The sequence below is a fragment of the Corythoichthys intestinalis genome, chromosome 2 (assembly GCF_030265065.1).
Source record: "Corythoichthys intestinalis isolate RoL2023-P3 chromosome 2, ASM3026506v1, whole genome shotgun sequence".
Lineage (NCBI taxonomy): Eukaryota > Metazoa > Chordata > Actinopteri > Syngnathiformes > Syngnathidae > Corythoichthys > Corythoichthys intestinalis.
In genome coordinates, this window is record NC_080396.1 from 37088105 (window position 1) to 37113466 (window position 25362).

General features: G+C 39.4%; 1 protein-coding gene across 2 annotated transcripts in view; it reads left to right on the top strand.

Annotated features, from left to right (window-relative positions):
- The first annotated feature begins 4835 nt into the window (after nucleotides 1-4835).
- Nucleotides 4836-25362, top strand: part of ccdc120a (coiled-coil domain containing 120a) — a 28531-nt gene continuing 8004 nt past the window's right edge. Inside the window, exons 1-5 of one of the 2 annotated variants that reach the window (XM_057829972.1) lie at nucleotides 4836-5024; nucleotides 9140-9264; nucleotides 15837-15945; nucleotides 23343-23470; nucleotides 23553-23666. In XM_057829972.1, the coding sequence (XP_057685955.1) occupies nucleotides 15912-15945; nucleotides 23343-23470; nucleotides 23553-23666 (276 nt within the window). In that variant the 5' untranslated portion in view covers nucleotides 4836-5024; nucleotides 9140-9264; nucleotides 15837-15911. The remainder of the gene's footprint in view (nucleotides 5025-9139; nucleotides 9265-15836; nucleotides 15946-23342; nucleotides 23471-23552; nucleotides 23667-25362) is intronic. The other variant, XM_057829973.1, reaches the window with a different exon arrangement.

Here is a 25362-nt window from a genome sequence, read left to right on the forward strand (position 1 = left end):
AGACCCAGTTGAGTGTGGGAGTTATAGGCCTATCAGCCTTTTAAACATTGATCAGAAGATACTTGCTAAGGTTCTAGCAACACGTCTACAGCAAGCCCTACCTACTCTTATCGCGGCTGACCAGACAGGGTTCATGGCCGGCCGAGACTCGTCGTTTAACACAAGAAGACTTATTAACATTATTGGCTCTACTAGTTCTGAGGTACCTGAAGTGGTGATCTCATTAGATGCTGAAAAAGCATTTTGTATGGTTGAATGTAAGTATTTGTTTTATATTTTAGCAAAGTTTGGTTTTAGTGATGATTTTATTAAATGGATCAAAATGCTTTATCAGTCTCCAACTGCTCAGGTCTTTACAAATGGGGTACGGTCAGCTTCATTCCCCCTTCACAGGGGTACTAGGCAGGGCTGCCCCCTTTCTCCACTTCTGTTCACCCTGGCAGTGGAACCACTGGCTATGTGGCTTCGTGAGGAGGCACGAGTAGTGGGCATCTCCAGGAATGAGGTCACCCATAAATGATCTCTTTACGTGGACGATTTGTTGTATTTGTCAAACCCAGTTTCATCCATCCCGATTGTCATTGAAATTTTAACTCAGTTTGGCAAATATTCTGGTTATAAATTAAATATTGGAAAAAGTGAACTTCTGCCCATCAACACCTTATCAAGAATGATGCCTGCATCCTCGTTTCCATTCAAAGTTACAGCTGAAGGGTTTCGATACCTGGGTATTTTCCTCCCTGCTTCTTTTGCGGACCTTTTTAAGAGTAACTTTCATCCGTTAATTGATAAATGTAAGCTTGACATGACACGCTGGTCAGTGCTTCCACTCATTGACAGGCAGAGTTAATCTGGTTAAAATGGTTTTACTCCCTAAATTTCTCTATCTGTTTCAACACATTCCGATTTTTGTAAGGAAATCCTTTTTTCACAATCTAGATAAATTAATCTCTGCATTTCTATGGCCGGACAAGCACCCCCGTATTAACAAAACAATACTGCGGTTGCCTAAGAATCAGGGAGGCCTTGCTCTTCCGAATTTTATTCTTTATTACTGGGCATGTAATATTGTCAAAATAATTAATTGGCTGTTGGGAGACACAGACTTGTGTCCCTCATGGGCCCAGCTTGAGTTAAGATCCTCTAGGTTGTCGCTGAAGTCTCTCCTAACTGCAAAGCTTCCTTTAAAGATTCGCCATATTTCCCAAAACCTTGTTGCCATCAATTCATTAAAAATTTGGATTCAGTTTCGTAAAAACTTTGGTCTGGTAGATCCTTCAATTCTTGCACCAATAGCAAAAAATCATTTATTCGCTCCGTCTAACCTCGATCCCACCTTTGGGAATTGGCGCAACAGAGACCTGATAAATGTTCGAGACCTATACGTTGACGGCGGCTTTATGAATTTCGAAGAGCTATCGCAGAAATTCAACCTACCTCAATCCCACTTCTACCGTTTTTTACAAATTAGGCACTTCGTCCAATCTACCTATCCAAATTTTCCCAATCAGCCACCAACCTCTTTGATTGATTCTTTGCTTAACCTCGACCATGCCCATAGACAAACCATCTCATTCATCTATAATTCCTCTGACTGTCAGAGTCATCTATATACTCACTCTTTAAAACAGAAGTGGGAGGACGAGATCGGGACTGCAATATAGGACAATCGTTGGAAGCAGATTTGTAAGCTGGTCCATTCCTCCTCCATTTGTGCCAGACATGGTCTATTGCAATGCAAAGTAATTTTCAGAGTACACTACACTAATGCTCGACTCGCAAAAATTTACCCCACTACCCCTGACTACTGCAATAGATGTAAACAATCACCTGCTGATCATACACATATGTTTTGGTCCTGTCCCATTCTCACTGGTTTCTGGCGGCAGATCTTTGATAATTTGGAAAACGTGTCTGACACAAACCTGGGGAACGACCCATACATTGCACTTTTTGGTTGCCCTCCTCTATCACATGTTTTATCTGCACCGACACGCCATGTAATTGCTTTTACGACCCTATTAGCGAGACGACTCATTTCATTCAAGTGGAAACATTCACATCCCCATCTTATAATTGTTGGCTCAAAGATGTTTTGACTCATTTTAAGCTAGAGAAGATGAGATTTTCACTCACTGGTAGGGGAAGTATCTTCCACAAAACCTGGCAGCCCATTAAGGACTACCTAGATGGACTCACACTCTCTCAAGAACGTGACTAAAAGCCCCCCACTTCCCCTTTTATTTTGTCAAATTTAGTTAGTTTAGTTAATAATTAAACTTTTATTTTGAATATTTTTTATTTTTTATTATTATTTTTTTAATTATTGTTATTATAATATCACTGCTACCTATTGTATTATCAAACTTCATGCATTTTGTTTCTTGGTTATTATTCTTTCATTTATTTATTTATGGTTAAATTTATTTCCTTTTTTTTTTTTTTTTTTCATTTTTGTGTAGGGGTGTGTGTGTGTGTGTGTGTGTGTGCGTCTCCCTGTGTGTTTTTTTTTTTTTTTTTTCCGTTAGTGATGTATATGTGGTCTGTGTAAAAAAGATAAAGGACCTGTTTATGACTCAGCCAAACACAACTTTGGAATTAAGACAAAGACTAAGCGTTTACCTTTCCGCTGTTACCAAATGGACCATGAATAAGATTATTCTGTTACTTTCGTTTTGGCTGAGATGTTTTGAACTCTGTTAACACAAAGACTCAAATAAAAAGATGTAAACAAAAAAGTTAATGCCTCACTCGAGTCTGAAAAACACGAAAAAATCTGATTGATGCAGTATGAACATAGCCTAATAGGCTGACCCCCCACCTCTTCAATTTCTGCAGCAACGCTGACAGCACTCCTGTAATGAGTGGCGGGGTGGCGTGGCTCAGTGGTAGAGCAGTTGTCCCCCAACCCAGAGGTTGTGGGTTCGATTCTTCGCCCTGATGAACTCGCCTAAGTATCCTTGAGCAAGATACTGAACCCCACGTTGCTCCTGGTGCTGTGTCACCAGTAGGTGAATGGCGAGATAGTGTAAAGCGCCTTGAAAGGTGGAAAAGCGCTATATAAGTATAACACCATTTACCATTTAATGAGTCACATGACATTTTGGAGGGAAAATGACCAACAGTACTCAATTTTTACATTCAGGGATGTATGTAGTTTCTAAGGGCTGTACTCACTTTTGTTGACAGGGGTTTAGATATTAATGGCTATATTCGGAGTTATTTTGAGGGGGGAATAAATTAACTATAAGTTGCACACAGACTACTTTTCATTGTGACAAAGTCATTTTGTCAGTGTTGTCTCATGAAAAGATATAAATATCTGCTGAAGTGCGAGGGGTGTACTCACTTTTGTGATACTGTAAACATAAAGATATATGCATATGTGTGTGCGTCCAATGTGATGAATTGAGCTATCTTGGTGATTTACTTTTCAGTAGTGTAAATATTCATATTACAATAATCTTGTATCTCTTCATTGTAACACAGTCAAATTGGATTGGATTTCTATTTCAGTAAATGAGTTATTACTTAGTAGTTTCTGGAGAAATTGGGAGGGTAGCTTTGCTATGATGGTATATTGGGACACTTCTGTTGATTTGGAGGCATTTCGGGGTCACTTTCAGTGCAATTTGGGGCTTTCGGGGGTTACTTCTTGTTTATATAGAGTCACTTTGGTTGGAAATCAATAAGAGTGCCTTTGAAATGAATGGGAAATTTTGGTCATTTGAAATGAATAGGTATGTTTTTGACAAAATTTGGCCAAACTGTATGTTTGGGGCCAGGGCCGGCCCAGGCCATTTGGGGGCCCATATTTTTGGCCCACCATTTCAAATGCGTATTATGCCAATATTTCGTTTTACTACAATCAGCGGAAGCCGTACATTTGCCGTTACTGACAGGTGACAACTTGCTCGGCTTTACTTGATTCGCTCCGGGCCTTCGCCCTGCGGCTAATGGCAATTACCAGTACGACATATTGACAACATAAACAACATGCTCTATTACCTTGATACTGTTGTTTCTTTTCTTCTCCGATGTTCTTCTTCTTTCGTTTCTCTGCTCCAGAAAGATAAATTCTCTTCGACATATTCGTGCATCTATTTTCCAAGCAAGTTTGAGCACCAATCATCGCAAAGCAGATTCAACGTCACTCCCCAGGTTGCCAGATTGTAATGACAAGAAAATGGATGTTTGCATAGATAAACGGCAATGCGCGCCAAATTATTAACAATGCTCTATTAACAACGTATAAAACGAGGTTTCCAGATTGGGGGCCCCCTCTAGGGCAGGGGCCCTAAACAGCTGCATAGTCTGCGTATAGGCTGGGCCGGCCTTGTTTGGAGCAAAAACTATACCACTTTGTGCCCCTCAGTGTCCTGATTTTTTTTGTGTGTGTGTTTAAATTATGTGATTTGGACAAAAACTAGGAGAAGTAACATTTTGAAATTTCATCTTTTTCTTTGGTTTTGGGACGAACGGTATTTTCCCCCCAGTGTTAAACTAAATAAGCTGCGTCGCGCGATAACGCTGTTCGTTTTGGTGTTTGAACGATGTCTGTAGGTCAAACTGCTTTGGCTGGGCGGTGCGCCAAGGAAACGCCACTGCAAAATAAGGACTATTAAAGATGGAAGGTTTTGCATGTACATGCAAAGTTACCGTCAATACATGCATTTGAAAAACTGTTGCTTCCTTTGATTGTTCTGAAAGTGGTCATCGGAGAAAAGTTTGGACGCCCCTGATCGATATGTTCTCCCGCCTTTCTACTGCCTGATGGAGCGTGAGCGCGCGCATGTCGTCTCGAGTACGCGCTTCTTGGCGCACATGGAGCTGAGCTTCACTGAGTGCAGATGAGGAGTAGGAGGATGGCGAGGAAGAGGCGCGACGCAATTGATCCGTGATGATAAGCTTCAATCCGCCAACCAGTCGATCCATCCATGCAGTTTGAGGTGGGAGACACTCGGTACTCGCGTGCGTGATGCTGCTTGCGGACGGCGAGACGGGCACGCGAGCAGGTGGTCCAGGTACGAGAGCTCTGCGCTGACACAAGCATGTTGCACGACTCTGTTGAACATGTGTACATTTCGAAAGTGGCTGCGAGCGAGATTTAATTTAAAGTATTGTATTGAAGCCCTGGGACGCGCGTTTGTGTTCTGTTGGTCAATCGTTCGGGTTCGAGTCGTCTAGTCGCGCCGAGGAAGCTTGTCAGACGCTCATTCTACGTTTAGAGTTTGGAGAGTGGGAGACATGTTATTGCGGAGGAACCCTAGCCCGCCCCGCCCTACAGTATGGCACCTCTTCATCAGGGACTCAAATCAGTCACATGCCCATAATAATACACTATTTGGACAGGCAACAAAGGAAGGCACGTGCTCATGCTTTCATTTACACGCACGCTCATATTTGGGAAGCAAGTGGGCAGCAAAATAATTCATGTGACTTGAAATCTGAACATCAAACGTCTTTACTCGTTATATATGTAATATAATGTAATTTAAGCATCAAACCAATATTGTGTTATTCTAATGCATCTGATGTGTTTAGAACTGTCAGTAAATGGTAGTACAAATTGAAATCATTTTTCACAAGCACAACATGAATATTGTTATAATGGTGAGTTGGCAACAAACAATACAGCGCTCAAAAGTGGTGTCTGCATATGTATCTTTGATTTTGGAAAGTCAACAAAGGACGTTGTGAGACATGAAGCATGAATGGGAAGTTCAACTCAGGTGTTGAAGTTGATGAAACAGCAATTGTTGTGTTGTATTAATCTTCAGTGAAATTTCAGGTTGACATTTGTCCATTTGTTTATTTCATGCATCCGTATAGGCCAAATGATGACACGACACAGGAAAACGGATTATGCATCAGTGCAGCATATAAAACCATGAATGACAAAACCTGCAGTAACATCCATTATTTATACAGCGCTTCTCCTTTTGCGGATTGTCGGTGAAGTAAGGCCGATCCCAGATGACCTTGGGCTTTTCTAGCTTTCTCGATGGAACCCCCTTTCGCACACCCACAGGGAACAAACAGCAAGGTGCAGGCCGCCGCTCATCTCATTCTTCAACAGAGCTGAGAGACCCCACCCCACATAAGACCCTGCACTAGTCACCAGTCAAACACATGGGAATTTTACTATAGTAGCATTTATTTAGCCATTTTACATTCCAAAAATCAGACACAAAAAGTTTGAAGGCTAAAGTTATGACTTTTCTCTCAATTCTGGAAAAAAAATAGTTAAGAAGCAAGGACTTTTATCTTTTGTAAGAACGGCAACAAGTGGATACACATGCATGTGTGCTACAGAACCCTGGTCAGGTACACAATCAAGCATTCATGCCCACATTTAAAGATAGTTTAGTCTTCAATTAACCTGGCATGCTTGTATGTTTGGGAGAAAAGCCATATGCTGGAAAACATCACAACTCTCAAACTGAAGTACTGAAACTGACTCAGACCTACAACCATTCAACTGTGAATCAGAAGTGCTAACCACTTGACTTACTTAACTACTATAATGAGATGGAATGAAGTTGCACTAAATATTGACTGTTAGAGTCATTATGATCTATGTTTTCATAACAGTGGCCTAATTTGACCCTTATACTAATTAAATGATGTCCTAAATGGCTCTGTGTAGCTTTATGCTGTTGAATGTAGTTGAAACATGCAGTTACATGTCATTTTTTAATGTGCTGTTATTCTGTTACAAGACATGAACTTTAAACTATAGCTTACACTAGTTAATATTGTGAAAGGAGCTCCTCAGTTCAATTTGCGAAGAGCATTTATTTATCCCATTTCAATTTATGGATATTAAATTAACTTGGGTCTGAAAGAACATTCAAAATATAAACACTTTAAATGAAACCCTTTCCAACATGGGCATTGCATCACATTTGCAGGTGAAAGTGAGCATTTGCATTTTAAGCATTAATGGTATTACTTTTTGAATGTAATTATATTAATGTTAAACAATAAAGTAAATTAGGGTATGCATTTAACAAGTGAGAGAGATCTGCCAGAACAAAGTGGCATCATTAGGTAGGCCCATTTTAGGGGTGACCCCCTAAAAATATCCTTGAGCCCCGCCCCCCTCTATAAATAATTTGCGGGATCGGTAACAATTTCCTCAACATTTCGAACATGTTGGCCATGAACAAGCGCATCAACTCTTCATGCTGACCAATCACAACAAAGTGAGGAAAAGAGAAAGCGCTGTTGTTAGCGGTTACCGATGAGCAGCTCATTGCATTTGTATAGATATTATCAGCGATTAATGTGCATTAAAAGATTTTTTTTCAATCATCTACAACAACAAAAAAACAGATTATTCAAATGTTCCATCACCAAATGCATTTATGTCAGCAAAGACTGGGGGTGTTTATTTTGATTGTTTCCTCTGTCACTGGGCTCACGTGCACTTGCAGTGATTTAGAAGAAAGCTATTATCACTTTATTACAGTATATTTAATTAATATTTCTGAGTTCCCATCATGCTCCAGCACAAACACCACAGCAGTCTGAGGACAATGATTGAGTCCAAACCTGTAAAAAAATAAAATAAAATAAGTTTTTTTTTAATTTTTTTATTACTGGCTTGCAGGCATCCACACACTTAACCCTGTTCATGTATAAAGCAAAATTCTGAACCAAAGAAAGATTACTTTCAAGATTTTGCTTGTAAACCCGTTTGTGCATGCACAAGGTCATTTTTAACCAAGCTTTGAAGGTAGTTAACGCTGCCAAAAGCAGATAAAATTCCAATTTTACTGTTGAATGTGTAGTTTATATTGTTAAATGTATAACATTTTAAATAAAAACATTATTAATCAACTTGGCTGAAGAGTTGAAAATATACTCTATGCTATTATGTAATTTATTCTCTTTAAATATAGCTTAATGGGCAGTTAAATAGTTTTGATCGCAAACAAAAAAAAAGACTGAAGAGTAATTGTTTAAGTTGAATTGAACGTGTGTTGTTGACGATGATGAAAAATGGACGCAGACACACGTACGGTGCCTCAGGGCGGGAACCTTATTGGATCTCTGTTCAGCTCACATAGCCAATCACACACAAGGATTCACAGTTGGGATTTTCTACATTGTTGCCAGGCGAGCATCAGCAGCCTGACCTACATTCATGCTACACACGCACTATCTCTCTCACAGCCGCGCACGCACACACACACACACACACACGACAAGTATGTGTGCATGTATGCTGGCACAAAGGCACAGGGGCAGCAGCTTCCATCATTCATGTTGGTGAATACGAGAGTGTCAAAGTGAGCACCAGAGGGAGTTGAAGGACATTTTCAAGGTTCAGCTCATAAAGACGAAGAAGAACACAGACTACACAACCTTTTTACTACTCGAGTGTTAGGAGAATGCAGTAGAAAGCTGAACCGCAACTCCACAACAACATCAAAATGTTGTATTATTGTTTTTCAAAATCTAAAAACTGTGTCGTAATGTTCCTTTTTAAACTCATCCAAACATAACTAAAGATGGTTTGACAGCTGATAAGGTTAAGACTTTTGCACCAAAAAGAATCTGATTTATGTTCGACATGGCGATGGCCTCCCCTTTCAATCTACTTATTGTCTTCAGCCAATGCAGATCAGTCGCGCATGTCAATGATATTGGTTGACTTTTCCCTTAAGCGACTCCACCCTCAATTCCTGCTTCCCCACTGGAAACATGTTCATGTTAAAAGAAAACTCTATGAATGTCAAAAGTGAGAATGTGCGTGTGAGGTGTGAGCAAAACAGAGAAAGTTCTTTTCAAAGTAAAAGTGGGCCAGATTGTTATCTGAGTTTCAAATGTTCGCAAAGTGACTGCTTGGTTATTAATAATCCCTAAAGAGTGGTGAACCCAACTTCTTTGATTGCTACACTTTAATAGTGAACGGCCAGCAGATCAGTCTAAATTGTGGCTATTGTGTATTTGAGATTGGCATAAGGTTTTCACAAAATGCATTAACTTTACTTATCAATAGAAGACAAACACGAGGCCTTTTTGAGTAATGGTTCAGTCAATTCTAGTCAACACAACTTTTCATGTGAAAAGCAAGAGGGGAAGTGCTAATTGTGTGTCACTAGTCAGCATGTGGGTTCATTCCCTGCAGAGCATCGTCCTCTCCGAGCAAACTGGCCCAGCTGAAGTGTTTCATCTGGGAAGGTGGAATCGCACTGCACAGTGTGGACGGAACCTTCTGGATGATTGCCAAAAAGGAAGTTGGACAAAACTCAGGTAGTCACTGGCTCTGCGTTCTAGTCTGAAAATTTTAGTCACTGAACATCCTGAACCCTCACAATGTTGTTGCTGTTCTATTGTGAGTCAGCTGTTTCCCCCAGAACCTTCTGTCTCCTAATAGTGTTACCGACTCTTAAGATGAAAATTCCAACCTGTTTTTCTGTTTCAACTTCTTTTTCTTTATTATTACATTGCCACTTTTTATCATTTCCCAGTTATTTCTATTTTAATACCAGACTATTCTCATAAAATTCCCACAATATTTCTATAATGTTGCCAGACTTTTTCTATGAATGTGACTTCAGGTTTTGTGTGTCATCCACCCTAATCAATAAAACTAAATCCAAACACTTTCAAAATAAACTTTACAACACACTTTAATTAAACAAATACTCGAAGCAACAAAATTTAATTTGAATATTTTTTTTCTAATCGAATACTCGAGTTAATCGATTCATCGTTGCAGCACTAGAGCAATTAAAGAGCTAGTGAAATGACACTGATTTTTCACTACCTACCACTACCTAGTGTTGCTGATGTTAGTGATTTACCAGTTGTCCCAGTTTTGCCCTTCTATCGACAAATGTCGCTCAAAAATCAAAGTGCACACCCGAGACTTGGTATGCGCCATGATCATCAATGTCACTTACAGTACCTTTTCTGTGGAACCATTTCAGTAGTATAAGTATGGTTTAGTAACATGATAAAAAAACAAAAACAAATAGTGTGTATTGTACAAATAAAAATACAATGACATACGTGGAACCTGTGCTTGTTTTTGGCTGAAGTAACACCTTTGTTTATTATGGATTGACCTTTTACAAAGACTGCCTTTTTTATGTAATTATTATTTTTATAGATACAGTATCCAAAATTGGGCAAGAATTCATGACAGCATCACACCCCAAAATTCCTTACTCGCAGTGGGAGGTCATGTCCCTATGAATACATACATCAACTGGAACCATTCTTTCCTTACTTCAGGGGTACTAAGGACACAGAAGACGTTCTTTTTAAAATAAAATGCACAGTACCTTAAGTCATTTCCCTGGGTGCTCTGTGGTGGTTGTCATAAGCAGAGTTATATTTTTGTGGGAGGGGAGGCAAAACATGTTGATGACCCCGAACCACAGTGGCAGCAATAAAGTTAACTTAAGATATACAGTATGCTCGGTTAGTGGAGTTAGGGTCTCTCAGGTGCTAGTGACATGTTCTGTTCGAAAAATTATTTTTGACCCATTATGAGATACTTTTAGGATTCTTGTTCATTTCATTGATTTCTGTTGTTTGTTTTATTGCTTTATAACTTTTATAGACAACATTTTACCGGCTAGGACTTTATTTTAAATTCATAAACAGGAAAGTCAATTATATGCAATGACATTTTTTGGCCAATAGTAGAGGCACTGCCTTACCTGCCTCCCCTCAATCTGCGTATGTTGGTTGTCTAAATTGAAAAATGTCACTCTTTTCTGCATCCATAGAAAATATGTGCAAAATTCCACTTGTGGCCTATGTGTTCACGGCACTATGCTCTGGTGACTGACTGGGCAGCAGCTCTGACAACATTACACTGGTCTCTATGGGAACAATGTAAATGACGACTTAACTTTGCTTAAGGCTTGGACAAATACAAACAGTAGTGTCTCTTGCTGTAGGTTTTTTTGTTGGGTAGGCATGCATAAGGGTGTAACGGTACATGTAATAGTATTGAACCGTTTCGGTACGTGGTGCTCGGTTCGGAACGGACGCGTACCGAACGGGTTTCTGACGTAATGTAACCCTTACTTTTCGAGGCTGTGCGTCGATCGGGTTACAGTTTCTTTGCGTAGATTATATTTACTCCGTCTTCTCTACTAAAATGAGGACCAACACGGTTGGATAGTATAACCCAGAAACGTCAACGGCGCGACAACATGGCCGCCGTTGACATGAAACGCGGGCTTTAAAGTCAAACAGCCAATGCACACCAGTTGCAGTGCGGCCTCGTGTTAGATGCGTCCCAGAAGCGGCTCAACGTGACGACCGCGAAAAGAACGGCAGAGTTTATTATTTGACGCGAGACGCGGCCCTCCTGCTTCAATACTACTACCGGTAGCTAGGATCGGGCCGGAAGTCACTTGTGTAAAAATACGGTGGATCCGGTCGATTTCCAAACTAATATGCAATCGTAACCTACTTTTTGAGTCCATCAGATCTCCTGAGTGGTAGATTTACAGTTGTCTTCTCTGCTATAATAATAACCAACACTGCCCCGTGTTCAATACAAAGCCCTCCTACCACAACAAAACAAGTAGGAACTAATGTTCACATAGGAACTAAAGTTATACAACATAAAATGTACAATATAAATGAATACTACATCATATTTGTAAAATATAAACACATAATAAAATAAATAATAGCCCATTTAAATAAAATAAATTGAAATGAGCTAAACACCTGTAACACCTGTAATTAAATAATAAGAATAATAGACAGATCCTGCTTACACAATTAAATTTATTAATTTCTGTGTGGCGCTTTAACTTGAGAAAATCCACCAATAAAGCTTTTGAAAACCGTTCATAAGAAAAAAAAATCATTGAGGCATTTTATTTGTAAAATACATGTTAAAATCTTTGTCATCGGGATTGCTTTTCTCTTTAGCACAGGACTTCTTTTTTCTTCTTTCTTTCTGAAAGAAAGCTGACCAATACGCGGGGTCTGAAAGGCAAATTGTTGTTGGATTATTATCTTTAAATACCCACTACTTTTTGAGCAGAATTCTAGCTTTGTATAGGCTACTGTTCCTATTGGTGAAAGCACAAAAGTGTGTAATAAAAAACTAGCACATTTATATTTTGCATTTTGTTTTCTTACTGTACCGAAAATGAACCGAACCGTGACCTCAAAACCGAGGTATGTACCGAACCGAGATACTTGTGTACCGTTACACCCCTAGGCATGCATAAATACATTGTTATTAGACTTTGCCTGAAAGCACAATATTACTGAGGTGCCTAAGTTGAGATACCAGTTTAATCGGTTCCATGACCACACTCGATCCCATAAACTCATACTCATATATTCTCATACTAACCCTATCTCAAATCACGTTTCCCCATTGAAATAAATGGAAATAAAAAAACGTTCCAGCCACCATAATATGCACCCATATTTTTAATATATACAACATTTATGTAATCAATATAATAAAACAAATAAATGAATAAATAAATCCAGTTATATGGAGAAGGGTTCAGCTGCGAGCCCGCTGTACTCACCAACCGCACCCCCTGACCCTACTTTCAATGAGTAATCAGATCAAGCTTCGTCATCACCAACCGCGCCCCAGCTTTCAACGACCAATCACATCAGGCGTTCATCATACGCTAAATGCACCCCCTGCTTTCAACGACCAGTTAGATCAAGCGTTCGTCATACGCCAACCACGCCCCGTGCTTTCAATATCCCTAACCTTTGTCCTAAACCTTAAAGAGCATATGACACGAGAAAAAAAGTCTTAAATGGCATTATTATGTGAATTAGAATCATATTTTGAGACGATTCGACTATATACAACAATTTAGCAAAGCACAGATGACGAGAAATTAGTCTTTTAATCTGCCGGTTAGCTACGCCTACCATTATAGGGCTTTAGCGTCCCCAACAGGTGGATGGCGTCAGCGGTAGACTGGGCTCATCGGTTTTACTATTTAGCCCATTGAGGGGGAATTATTCAGAACGAGGAAAACGCGACGAAGAGAGCCGCAAAATGTCATTGTTTCAGTCTCTCTACTCCAATATTTTTACAGGATATTCTTTTAATCCAAGTATTTTTTTCCCAATAGCTATATAAATGGCTTGAGAAGGACCAGTCAGCCCGTCGAGGGGGAACTATTCAGAACGAGGAAAACGCGATGAAGAGAGCCGCAAAATGTCATTGTTTCAGTCTCTCTACTCCAATATTTTTACAGGATATTCTTTTTATCCAAGTATTTTTCCCCAATAGCTATATAAATGGCTTGAGAAGGACCAGTCAGCCCGTCGAGGGGGAACTATTCACAACGAGGAAAACGCGACGAAGAGAGCGGCAAAATGTCATTGTTTCTGTCTCTTTACTTCAATATTTTTACAGCATATTCTTTTTATCCAAGTATTTTCCCCAATTGCTAAATAAATGGCATGGTCATGACAAATAACAGTCTTGTGCTGAATGGAATATGAAATAATAAAAATGCATTTATTCAGGACGACATGGCAAAATTACTCCATAATGGTCAAAACTGTCGACTTCACCTTTACTGTCGCACCTCCCGAACGATATTTTATGACACCTAAATCGGACATATGTCATTTCCCTTCCCCGGCTTCGGAGAATGTAAACAAACCAGAAGGCGTGACAGCTAGCCGACATGCTAACCCGAACCGAGTGATGTGAAGAGGACGTCTTCTTCCGTACACGTCACAGCGCCCTCCTCCTCAATGCAAGACCGAAGATGGAAGTCACTCATTTTCATGGCGCGGGATTCAAAAAACTAAATAAAAATAGCGATCGCTTCCACACACATCCAAGCGGCCCATATCATTCAGGGGCATAAAATACCGCGTGTATTATGAAATAAACATGCTTTTTCGTGTCACAGGCACTTTAAGCCCTAACCCCTTTTTCATCATAATGGGATGCTGAGGCACCAAAAACCCTACCCCTAACCACTTTCCACTAAAAAGAGGCGTGGAAGGATGGGAGAGTACTGCGGGACGCAGCTGGACCTACTTGGTTATGTGAGCTGCTCCCACGACGATGCCCGCATTGGCCACCAGTCGATAATGTCGTATATTACAGTCATGTAAACACAATAAAAGAATACATTTGTTCTTATCCTACCAACGAGAAAGTGTCTTTATCCGTAGTATATGTTCACAAAGGATAAATAAATGCCTGTGATTATTCATGTATACTTGTATCTGTTTACGTCAAATATCAGTTGCTTAAAGGGTCATGAAAACTATCAATGCTCACTGTTAGCGCGTCAAAAGTATTTTCCATTTTATGTTAGCATTTTTTCAATTATATCTGACATTAAAATTTAACTCAAAGGCCCATTAAATATCTCAAAACCTCTTTTTTTTATTATATGTTCGTTAACTGCTTAACTGCTGCTTATTTTGAAGTGATATAAATTGCGTTCACTGTTACTGTTAGGAGTGGAAACCTCTTGGTACCTCAAGATACGATACGATACGATGACGATAATGATGATCTGACGATACAACTATTATCGATACATTGGTCAGGAAATCATTCTAGGATATTCTACAAACAACTAATAAACAGAAAAACAATCTTCTGCTATGAATTGGAATGAGTTTATCATTAGTTAGACGTCCAATCCATTTAAACTGGGAGGGTGCCTCCCAGTTCAAACGGATTGAACGTCTATGGCCGGTAGTGGCAGCCAATGCCAGGCAATGAGGTAATTTTGGGCCATTTAGGGTCATTTTTACCTGTTCATTTTCAGTTACTTCCTGTTGATTTTGGGGTATTTTATGGGTCTCTTCTTATTTATTTTGAGTTACAAAACAGGAAATGACCTGGGAATCACCCAAATGAATAGGTAGTGACTCAAACTCAACAGAAAATGACCTGTAAATGCCCTAAAATGAACAGCAAGTGACCTGTAAATGCCCTGAAAATTGGACAGAATGACTGTGAATGCTCTGGTTTCGAATGAATGAACGTTCCCAGTCTAAATGGATTGGGCGTCGAGCACCGTCAATGCAGCCTTAGAATTAACTGAGACACTATTATGGTGGAAAATTTTGGTAGCAACTTGTTGGTTCATTTTTATTTTTTTTCAGACATTGACTCCTTTTCAAAACGATATCTCGATTCTCGGCAGGAGCATATCGATAACCTTTTGGGATACAAAGTATTACGATATATCACCATTTCGATATTTCTTCACACCCCTAGTTACTATAGAATCCTGGTGTTGTAAATTGGAGCTTGCAAATCAAAGTAAACTGAATCTGTCTGCCTGCACCTTGATCATTGTCTCAGCAAATTCACCTTAGACCATCTACCTTGAGCTTGAAGCTAGACCAACTCTTCGTAGGCGTAGTAGAATTTTTTGTTTTCTGAACACGATGAACACATTCACTTTTGATTTTAAATGATACGTGTTGCTTGTACTACAGTCCAGGTCTTCATCCTCTTCTGTGTGTTATTCATGCATTCATTTCCTTTTGTTTCATCACTGGTTTCCCTTTCCTTTTTCCTGTTCAGCTCCACTTCCTGTTCTCACAGACATTTGGATCAGTGTCTCATTTACTGTATATGCTTGAGCATGTGGTGTGTATGAAGTGTAAACTCCATCGGTAAGATGAAGTTTAGCTGGGGTGGTTTCTTTGTCATGCAAAAGAGGAAGATGGCTGCACATTTCTAGTGACCAAACTGGAATTCTAACATCAAAACAGTGACATGATCCTTGAATGAACTCAAATCGGTTCAAGTGAAATTTCATTTTGCATATAATGTCGTGAGCCCTGTGTGTCACCTAGTGAGTTATTTATGTGTATTTCAGGTAAGAGTGTTTGCTTGGACTGAAAGAGTGTCCTCGAGGCAGGAAGGAGGCTAAGTCACATGGGACACCCAAGCAATGGAGGTCAAAGGTCAATTAATCTCAGCACCTGGTAAGACACAATATGTGTGTACGTTCATGTGTGTCTTGTGTATTGATATTTTAGGTTCACAAACCTTTCTGAAAGCATGCTCATTGATGGATGGATTCATACTATTTTTCAATGACTTACAGATGGAGGTCATTCTGATTCTAACTTCTTAACCGTCTGATAATGTGATGGGCTGAGACATTTTCTGAAAAAATCTTGATGGATGAGGGGGCTCATTCGATTCAACAAGTTTGACTCTGCAGCATCCTGTTTTTATGCCTTTAGGAACTTTTCTGCACTAATACTTTCCTGAAGTAGCAGGGGTGGCAACTTTTCTGATGTTTATATTTCCTGGAGAATTAAAGGTGGATGGTGCCTCAATTAGTTTTCTCCAAATCAGCTCTGTTCAAATCCTGTCAGTCGTAACTAAAGACATGTTTGCTGGGTCAGTGCCCAGTTTGTCCTCTGAACCCAAAGGAGCAGGGATGAAAGTGCGCTGGACCGAGCCGGTGTTGTGCCGAAAAATGAACCCCCTGCGTGAAATGCACCCCCTCACTCATACAGCGATTACTCTTTTGAACCAATGACGCTAATTACCGTATTGGCCTGAATGTAAGACGGTGTTTTTTGCATAGATATAAGACTGAAAAAGAGGGAGTCGTCTTATATTCGCGGTCTAGACATTATACCCATTCACGATGCTAGGTGGCGCCAGATATCATTGAAGCGATTTTCTGTCATGAGAAATCTCAGCTACTCTCCCCATTCACGACGCTAGATGGCGCCAGATATAATTGAAGCGATGTTCTGTCATGACAGATTTCAGCTACTCTCAAGTCTAACCAGTTTTCAATATTTTATTGCAATGTTTTTCCTTATTCAGACTTGTTTCAAGACTACAGTTACAGTTAGACTTCACTTTGATGGTTAATGCAGTTATTGCAATTTTGTTGTTTTATCACAATAGATTGGTTTATTTACATTTCAAAAACCAGAAGCCATTCATTTACGAATGTGATTGCACTTTAGTTTACATATTTAAATGTTCAGATATTAAGATTTGAATGAGACAAAATAACATGCTTTTTCTCTCAAATATATTGTTATAATCATTTGTTTTGAATGTACTGTAATTATTTTCTGTATAAAAATTAATTTTGTGTTCAAAAAGTCTTTTTTCAAACTTGAGTCTTGAAGAAGAGGGGGTCGTCTTATAATCGGGGCCGTCTTACATTTGGGCAAATATGGTACTTCTGTGATTGCTATCATTGTTTGGATTGTCATCGAGCATGTACAGCAGGGGTGTCAAACCGGTCCTTAAAGGGATTTTATTCCAACCAGTAGAAATGAATACCTTTTCACCAATCTGGTGTCATACAAGTGTTATCAGTTGATTGCAGTCTGGTGCTACGTGTTTTAGCAGAAACATCATTGGTGGAACTGTCTGTGCTGGATCTGTTGCAACAAAGACCAGGACCCACTGCGGCCCTTTGTGGAATCTGTTTGACACCCCTGATGTACAGAAAGGACTTTTGAACGAGTTAAAAGTATTTACTTTGGCGAAATATAACAGCTTTTTCTTACCAATCGAAATAACACAGCCTCTCTACCCCAATCGATGGACACGGAAACGACTTTCTTTTAATGTCAATATGTAATGAAAAATGTCATTTACTGTGACCTGATTACAGACAAATACACAGTCAATTTCTCAACAGACGAAACAGGAGGTGTTTTCTGCGGACTTTGTTTTCATCATCACACCACACTTAACGTATGAATTAGGGGTGTCAAACGATTAAAATTTTTGATCGAGTTAATTACAGCTTAAAAATTAATAAATCGTAATTAATCGCAATTAATTGCAATTCAAACCATCTATAAAATATGCCATATTTTTCTGTAAATTATTGTTGGAATGGAAAGATAAGACACAAGATAGATATATACATTCAACATACGGTACATAAGTACTGTATTTGTTTATTATAACAATAAATTAACAAGATGGCATTAACATTATTAACATTCTGTTAAAGCGATCCATGGATAGAAAGATTTGTAGTTCTTAAAAGATAAATGTTAGTACAAGTTATAGAAATTTTATATTAAAACCCCTCTTACTGTTTTCGTTTTAATAAAATTTGTTAAATTTTCAATTGAAAAATAAACTAGTAGCCCGCCATTGTTGATGTCAATAATTACTTACACAATGCTCATGGGTGCTGAAGCCTACAAAATAAGTCGCACCCAAGCGCCAGTAGAGGACGACAAAACTCCAAAAAACACAACAAGTGGACATTTCACTGTGCAGTCATTTTAATCTGTTTGAGCGGGGCATGTGCGTTAATTGCGTCAAATATTTTAATGTGATTAATTTAAAAAATTAATTAACGCCCGTTCACGCGATAATTTTGACAACCCTAGTATGAATACATTTACTCTGCTTTAACTAATAAATCTCATACCTGGGTGATTCTCATAGGGATATGGTCGTGACAACCTGTTAACTAATCGCTGTACGAGTGACGAGTGCCCGCTCCCATAGAGGGTCCATTTCGCGCATGGGGTGCATTTTTCGGCACAACACCGTAACTCCGTACCGGCATGAGTTTTCGAGCCGGAACACCATTCCGGCATACGGTGCTTTGAGCCCGAAAATATGACAGCAACTGTCAAAATCCTAGGTGTGATGGTTTGTTTAAAGTACAGTATTTTCTGAGGGGGGGCAGGGGGGGGGGTTCCCAAAGTTGTTATGGGCACATATAAAGCTGTAAAACCACTGTGACAGACGCAAATATACTGTATGTATATCTATTATACACTAATACATTTTCATGATGATGTGCAAACCTTATCGTCAACATCTTCAACAGCATCTTTAGAAATGTCTGCCTCTACTGGGCTCCAGACTAACTTTATTTTTTGGGAGCATGATAGCCCATCACCTGGAGTTTTATGGGTACACAATGTAAACTGACTCAGCATTCAAACTATTGCACATTCAAAATGATTCAATTTAATTCAACATTAAACATTATTCTACTTCAGTCAACATTATTCTATATTATTCCACTTCATTCAACATTATTACACATCATTTGACTTCATGCATTGTCATGAGACATCATTCATTATGCCTCCACCAAAGGTTATTGCAGCCTACTTACAGTCCATGTTTAACAAGAGTGCCAGTTTTGCCCAGCAGAGGGCGTCATTTAATGTTTAAAGTTTAACAATAATAATAATAAGTATAAATGACATTGTTATAGAAATACAGTTGCTCAAAGTATTTGACATAAAATACTCACTTTTTGATCCACAATATACCACCTTTCAATGACGTAGACACAGTGGTGGTTTTAGGGGTGGGGCCAAAGGGGCACTGGCCCCACCTCTAATTTGAATGGCCCTTAAGTGCCCTTGTTCCCATTTTGGTAGAAAGAATGGTAATTGGTGAAACATTCTTTTAAGTGACAAAGAATGTGAGAATGTTGTTTCTAGAGCAGGCCTGGATTATATATTGTTTGAACATCGTCATCGCATTGTGCTGATGGGCAATACTCGCATCGCAAGGACATGCCATATTTAAATTTTTTTTTTTTAACGTGCAAACGTTTTTTTTTTTCGCTTCATGCTCGTACGGCGCCACAGCCTCTCACCCTCCCTCCTGCTAAGCAGTGCGACCAAACTGTTTTTCTTGGTCACCAGTGCAACTGGCGTTTGGTACTTAAAGTTAACGATGATTGACAGGTTTTGTAGCTTTGATCTGGCCAGAGAAGTCTCGGTAGCTCTACGATCAAAGGCACAAATGTGTTAATCATCGTTAAGCTTGTTACACATTAGCGGTAGCCCAGTCTAAAGTGTGCTGCGGCATCGAATTCATTGTGCAAGTGAGAGGCTGTTATCGGCAGCGTGAGCATCATAACTTGAGTGAATTTGAGTGGACTCACTCAATGAAGCATTTAATAAAGACAAGCGTTTTTCTGTTTTTCTTGTTTAAAAATAATTGGCATTATGAAGCGATGCGTGGGTTTTGTTTGGGTTTCTGCCATATCCCAAAAAAACGTGCATGGTATGCTGATAGAACACTCCAAATTCTCCGTAGGTGTGAGTGTGTGCGCAAATGGTTGTGTGTCTATATGTGAAGGCGGTGTACCCCGCCTTCTGCCTGGAGTTAGCTGTGATAGGCTCCAGCACTCCCCGCGACTCTCGTGAGGATAAGCACACTCCTAGAAGTTGAGTGAGTGAATGAATGAATTAAAAATGAATATTATAGAGAGTGATTAAAAGTATGGTGTTTAAGGTGATGCAATGAAAAATGTGGGTGCGCCTACATTTTGTGCTGGTGAACCTTAAGAAAAAAGTTGCACCAGTGCAACCAATACAAAAAGTAAGTGTGGAACGTAGGCAATATATATATCGCAAGGTTAATTTTCTCCTTCAGGCCTATCCCAGACAGAGCTATTCAAGTCATCTGGTGAAAAGTCTTCTAGTTTTAATATCGCAATATAATATCGCAATGTATTGCAAACCACGTATCATTGCGATTTTTGAAAAGTTTTTTCAATATCGCTCAGGCCTATTCTAGAGTTTAATAAATATTAATGCTGCTTTTTGCGTTAAATTTTTTTTTTTTTTAAAGTGATTAAAAGTTATTGTTCCATGTATTGTTTTCTTACTTGTACACAGCATGATTAAATTTGAATTGTTACAAACTTTACTGGTAAATCTCTGCTTGACCGTGTCAAGCAAAGATGTTTTTACCGCCACATGCAGGATAATCTGCATATTGCCTTGTTGACCAAAACAAACACTGACCAAAGATGGCAATGACACTTGGCCCCTGAGGGTTCCATGTGGCCCCTTCTTGGCCCCTGTTTCTAAAAAAATCCTAGAACCGCCACTGTGTTGACCAGGTGTCCCCAAACTATGGCCCACGGGCCGGACAGGCCCACCTCCACATTTGGTCCGGCCCCCTGAACATTTTTTTTTTTTTTTTTTTTCCAATAGTGTTATTTATTTCCTGGCTTTTTTCTGTGAAGAACCCAGAGGGGCTTATTTGGTTATTATCTATTTAATTAATAGTGTTATTATTATTTATTATATTATATTTAGGGCTGTCAAACGATTAAAATTTTTAATCGAGTTAATTACAGCTTAAAAATTAATTAATCGCAATTAATCGCAATTCAAACCATCTATAAAATATGCCATATTTTTCTGTAAATTACATATATATTCTGTAAAATAAATTGTTTGAATGGAAAGATAAGACACAAGATGGATATATATATTCAACATACGGTACATAAGGACTGTAGTGGGCATTTCACTCTACTGTCATTTAAATCTGTCTATGCTGTCCTCACTCCGAAGCGTCTACTTTTTCCAAAGCTAGACAGCTAGGGAACGACGCCATAATAATCAGACTTCTTTCTTTTTCATCTGATTTATTAATAAAATGGCCTCAAACCATTGTCCTCTTTAGGCCGTCGTAAAACTACAAAAAAAAGTACACAAGCATTGCATTAGCAACAACGTTAGCTTAGCACGCTATACAGGTTCACAAAACATAAACAAAAAACGTCTAATACAAAAAATATAACATTTCGCTTACTAACATAATATGTATATTATTTACAACAACCATACTTACGGACAAATCTTGTCCAAGGATCATATAAGCACAACATTACAACGTAGGCGTCAGCCCGAGACGTCCTGCAGCCATATTGAACTGGCAAGACAACAATAAACCATGTCGCAAAGCGACCACAAGAGTTCGCTGTTAGACAGCACAAAAAGCCTTGCTGTAAAACTTACCAAAAGGCAGAATACTGTCTGAGCAGGACATGTGCGTTAATTGCGTCAAATATTTTAACGTGATTAATTAAAAAAATTAATTACCACGCGTTAACGCGATAATTTTGACAGCCCTAATTATATTATATTATATTATATTATATTATATTATATTATATTATATTATATTATATTATATTTTGGGCTGTCAAACGATTAAAATTTTTAATCTAGTTAATCACAGTTTAAAAATTAATTAATCGTAATTAATCACAATTCAAACCATCTATAAAATATGCCATATTTTTCCGTAAATTATTGTTGGAATGGAAAGATAAGACACAAGACGGATGTATACATTCAACATACTGTACTTAAGTACTGTATTTGTTTATCATAACAATAAATCAACAAGATGGCATTAACATTATTAACATTCTGTTAAAGCGATCTATGGATAGAAAGACTTGTAGTTCTAAAAAGATAAATGTTAGTACAAGTTATAGAAATTTTATATCAAAACCCCTCTTAATGTTTTCGTTTTAATAAAATTTGTAAAATTTTCAAACAAAAAAATAAAACTAGTAGCTCGCCATTGTTGATGTCAATAATTACACAATGCTCATGGTGCTGAAACCCATAAAATCAGTCGCACCCAAGCGCCAGCAGAGGGTGACAAAACACCAAAAAAACACAAGTAACAAATGGACATGACACTGTGCTGTCATTGTAATCTGTTTGAGCGGGGCATGTGCGTTAAATGCGTCAAATATTTTAACGTGATTAATTTAAAAAATTAATTACCGCCCGTTAAAACGATAATTTTGACAGGTCTATATATTATATTATTCATCCATTTTCCATGCCGCTTTTCCTCACGAGGGTCGCGGAGGAGCTGGAGCCTATCCCAGCTAACTACGGCAGTAGGCAGGGGACATCCTGAACTGGTTGCCAGCCAATCGCAGGGCACAAGGAGACATACAACCATTCACGCACACACTCATACCTACGGACAATTTAGAGTGTCCAATCCGCCTACCATGCATGTTTTTGGGATGTGGGAGGAAACCGGAGTTCCCGGAGGAAACCCACGCAGGCACGGGGAGAACATGCATACTCCACACAGGAAGACCGAAGCCCGGGCTTGAACCCTTGATCTCAGAACTGTGAGGCAGATGTGCTAACCACTCAGCCACCGTGCCGCTTATATGATATGATATGATATGATGTGATATTATGTTATATTATACATATTTTTATTTGTTTACTTTTGTTCCGTGAAGAATTCAGAAAGGGTTATTTGATTGTGGCTTTCTGAAAAACAATAAATTTTTACATTTAGGCACTGCTGCAATCGTCACACTTTTTCTGTTACAAACTGACCCGGCCCCTCATCAAAGAAGGAAAAAGTTATGTTGCCCTCACAGGGAAAAGTTTGGGGACCCCTGGTGTAGACCATTAATGTGATTCTCCTTACTCCCCTGTTGTTCTCCTTGTGAATATGATCTCGGTGTCTGGGGGGAATCTAACATGAAAACATAGAGGAGCGAGAGTCAAAAAAAAGCAATGAGATTTGACCCATGTAATTAAGTGATTTTTGGTGTGTTTGCCAGCACCTCTCACATGTTGGGACAGAAAGCAGAGGGAGCACATGCTGGAGCTACAAGAGAGGAGGCGGAGCCTGCAGTCACTGCTCAGTGCACGACTGGCTGAGCTGAGGCGTGTCTGTCTACAGGAGGCGGTGAGTGACATCGAATGAACTCGGTTTGGTCACCTTGCACCTGTTGCTATGGTGTAAGTGAACTGTCAATATTCTTGGCCAGGAGCTAACGGGTTCACTCCCCAGTGACTTCCCTCTGGCGGCAGGGGAGAAACTCCCCCATGTGAGGCGAAGAGGTGGCACGTCCCGACAGGCAAACAGGAAGTACAAAGTAGAGGTGATTGTCCTGCAGTTTCCTATAAACGAAGTACCTGCTGTATAGGCCTACTTGTAGACAATAGGCCACTCACACGATATCTAATTTTACCCCACTTATGCACACCACTATAAAATACAGTATATGACCACACCGAACTCACTTGATGCAATATGGAACTGTACTTTGCTCACATGTCTCACTCTCACTATACACACCCACATGCACCCCCCACACCCCTTCTGTACAGTGGTATGAAAAAGTATCTGAGCCTTTTGGGATTTCTCACATTTCTGCATAAAATCACAATCAATTGCGATCTGATCTTTGTCAAAATCACACAGATGAAAAAACTGTCAGCTTTAACTAAAACCACCCAAACATTTATAGGTTTTCATATTTTAATGAGGATAGTATGCAATGACAGAAGGGGGAAAAATAAGTAAGTGAACCATCATATTTAATATTTTGTGACCCCCCGCTTTTTGGCAGCAATAATTGCAACCAGACACTTCCTGTAGCCGCAGATCTGTCTGGCACATCGATCAGGACTAATCTTGGTCCATTCTTCTCTACAAAACTGCTGTAGTTTGTTGTTTTGGATCATTGTCTTCTTGCAGCATCCATCCTCTTTTTAGCTTCAACTGTTTGACAGACAGCCTCAGGTTTTCCTGCAAAATACCCTGGTAAACTTTTGAATTTATTCTTCCATTAATGATTGCAAGTTGTCCAGACCCTGAAGCAGCAGAGCAGCCCCAAATCATGATGCTCTATCCACCATGCTTCACGGTGGGGATGAGGTGTTGATGTTGGTGAGCTGTTCCATTTTTCCTCCACATGTGACATTGTGTGTTACTCCCAAAAAATTCAACTTCGGTTTCATCAATCCATAAAATATTTTGCCAAAACTTCTGTGGAGTGTCCAAGTGCCTTTTTACAAACATTAAACTAGCAAAAATGTTTTTTTTGGACAGCAGTGGCTTCTTCTGTGGAGTCCTCCCATGAACACGATTCTTGGCCATAGTTTTACATATAGTTGATGTGTGCACAGAGATACTGTGCCTTCTGCACTGAACTCTTGGCGTCATCTTAGGTGGACGGCCACTCCTTGGGAGAGAAGCAACAGTGCCAAACTCTCTCCATTTGTAGACAACTACTCTGACTGTTGATTGATGAACATCCAGACTTATAGAGATGTTTTTTTTATCCTTTCCCTGTTTTATACAAATCAACAATCCATGATCGCAGGTCTTCAGACAGCTCTTTTCACCGAGCCATGATGCACAGACAATGCTTCTCAACAAGACAATTCTTACCAGGTGTGTGTTTTATAGTGGGCAGGGCAGCTTTAAACCACTCATCAATGATTGGGCACACATCTGACTTAAATTGATTGTTATTTGTTTCCATAAAACACAGAATTGGATGTTAAAATTCCTGTGCGGGCACATGCCAAGTACAGCTCGATGAATGATGGTGGTAAACATGGGGGAATTAATTTGTGGGTACGCATCATCAGTAGTGTTCCACTGGGTCATGGGGTGTTTCGGCCTTTGACACTGTACACCCTCTCTGGAGGCGGCCCGCTGCAGGATCATCAGCCCTAAGCTTGCGTCCCAAGCCCAGTTAACCAAGGCGACTGCCTTGGCGCAACGTGGGGGAAAAAAAAAATGCTTTCAGTCGTTCTTTAAGTCTCCGTAGTTAGAGAGTTCACTTT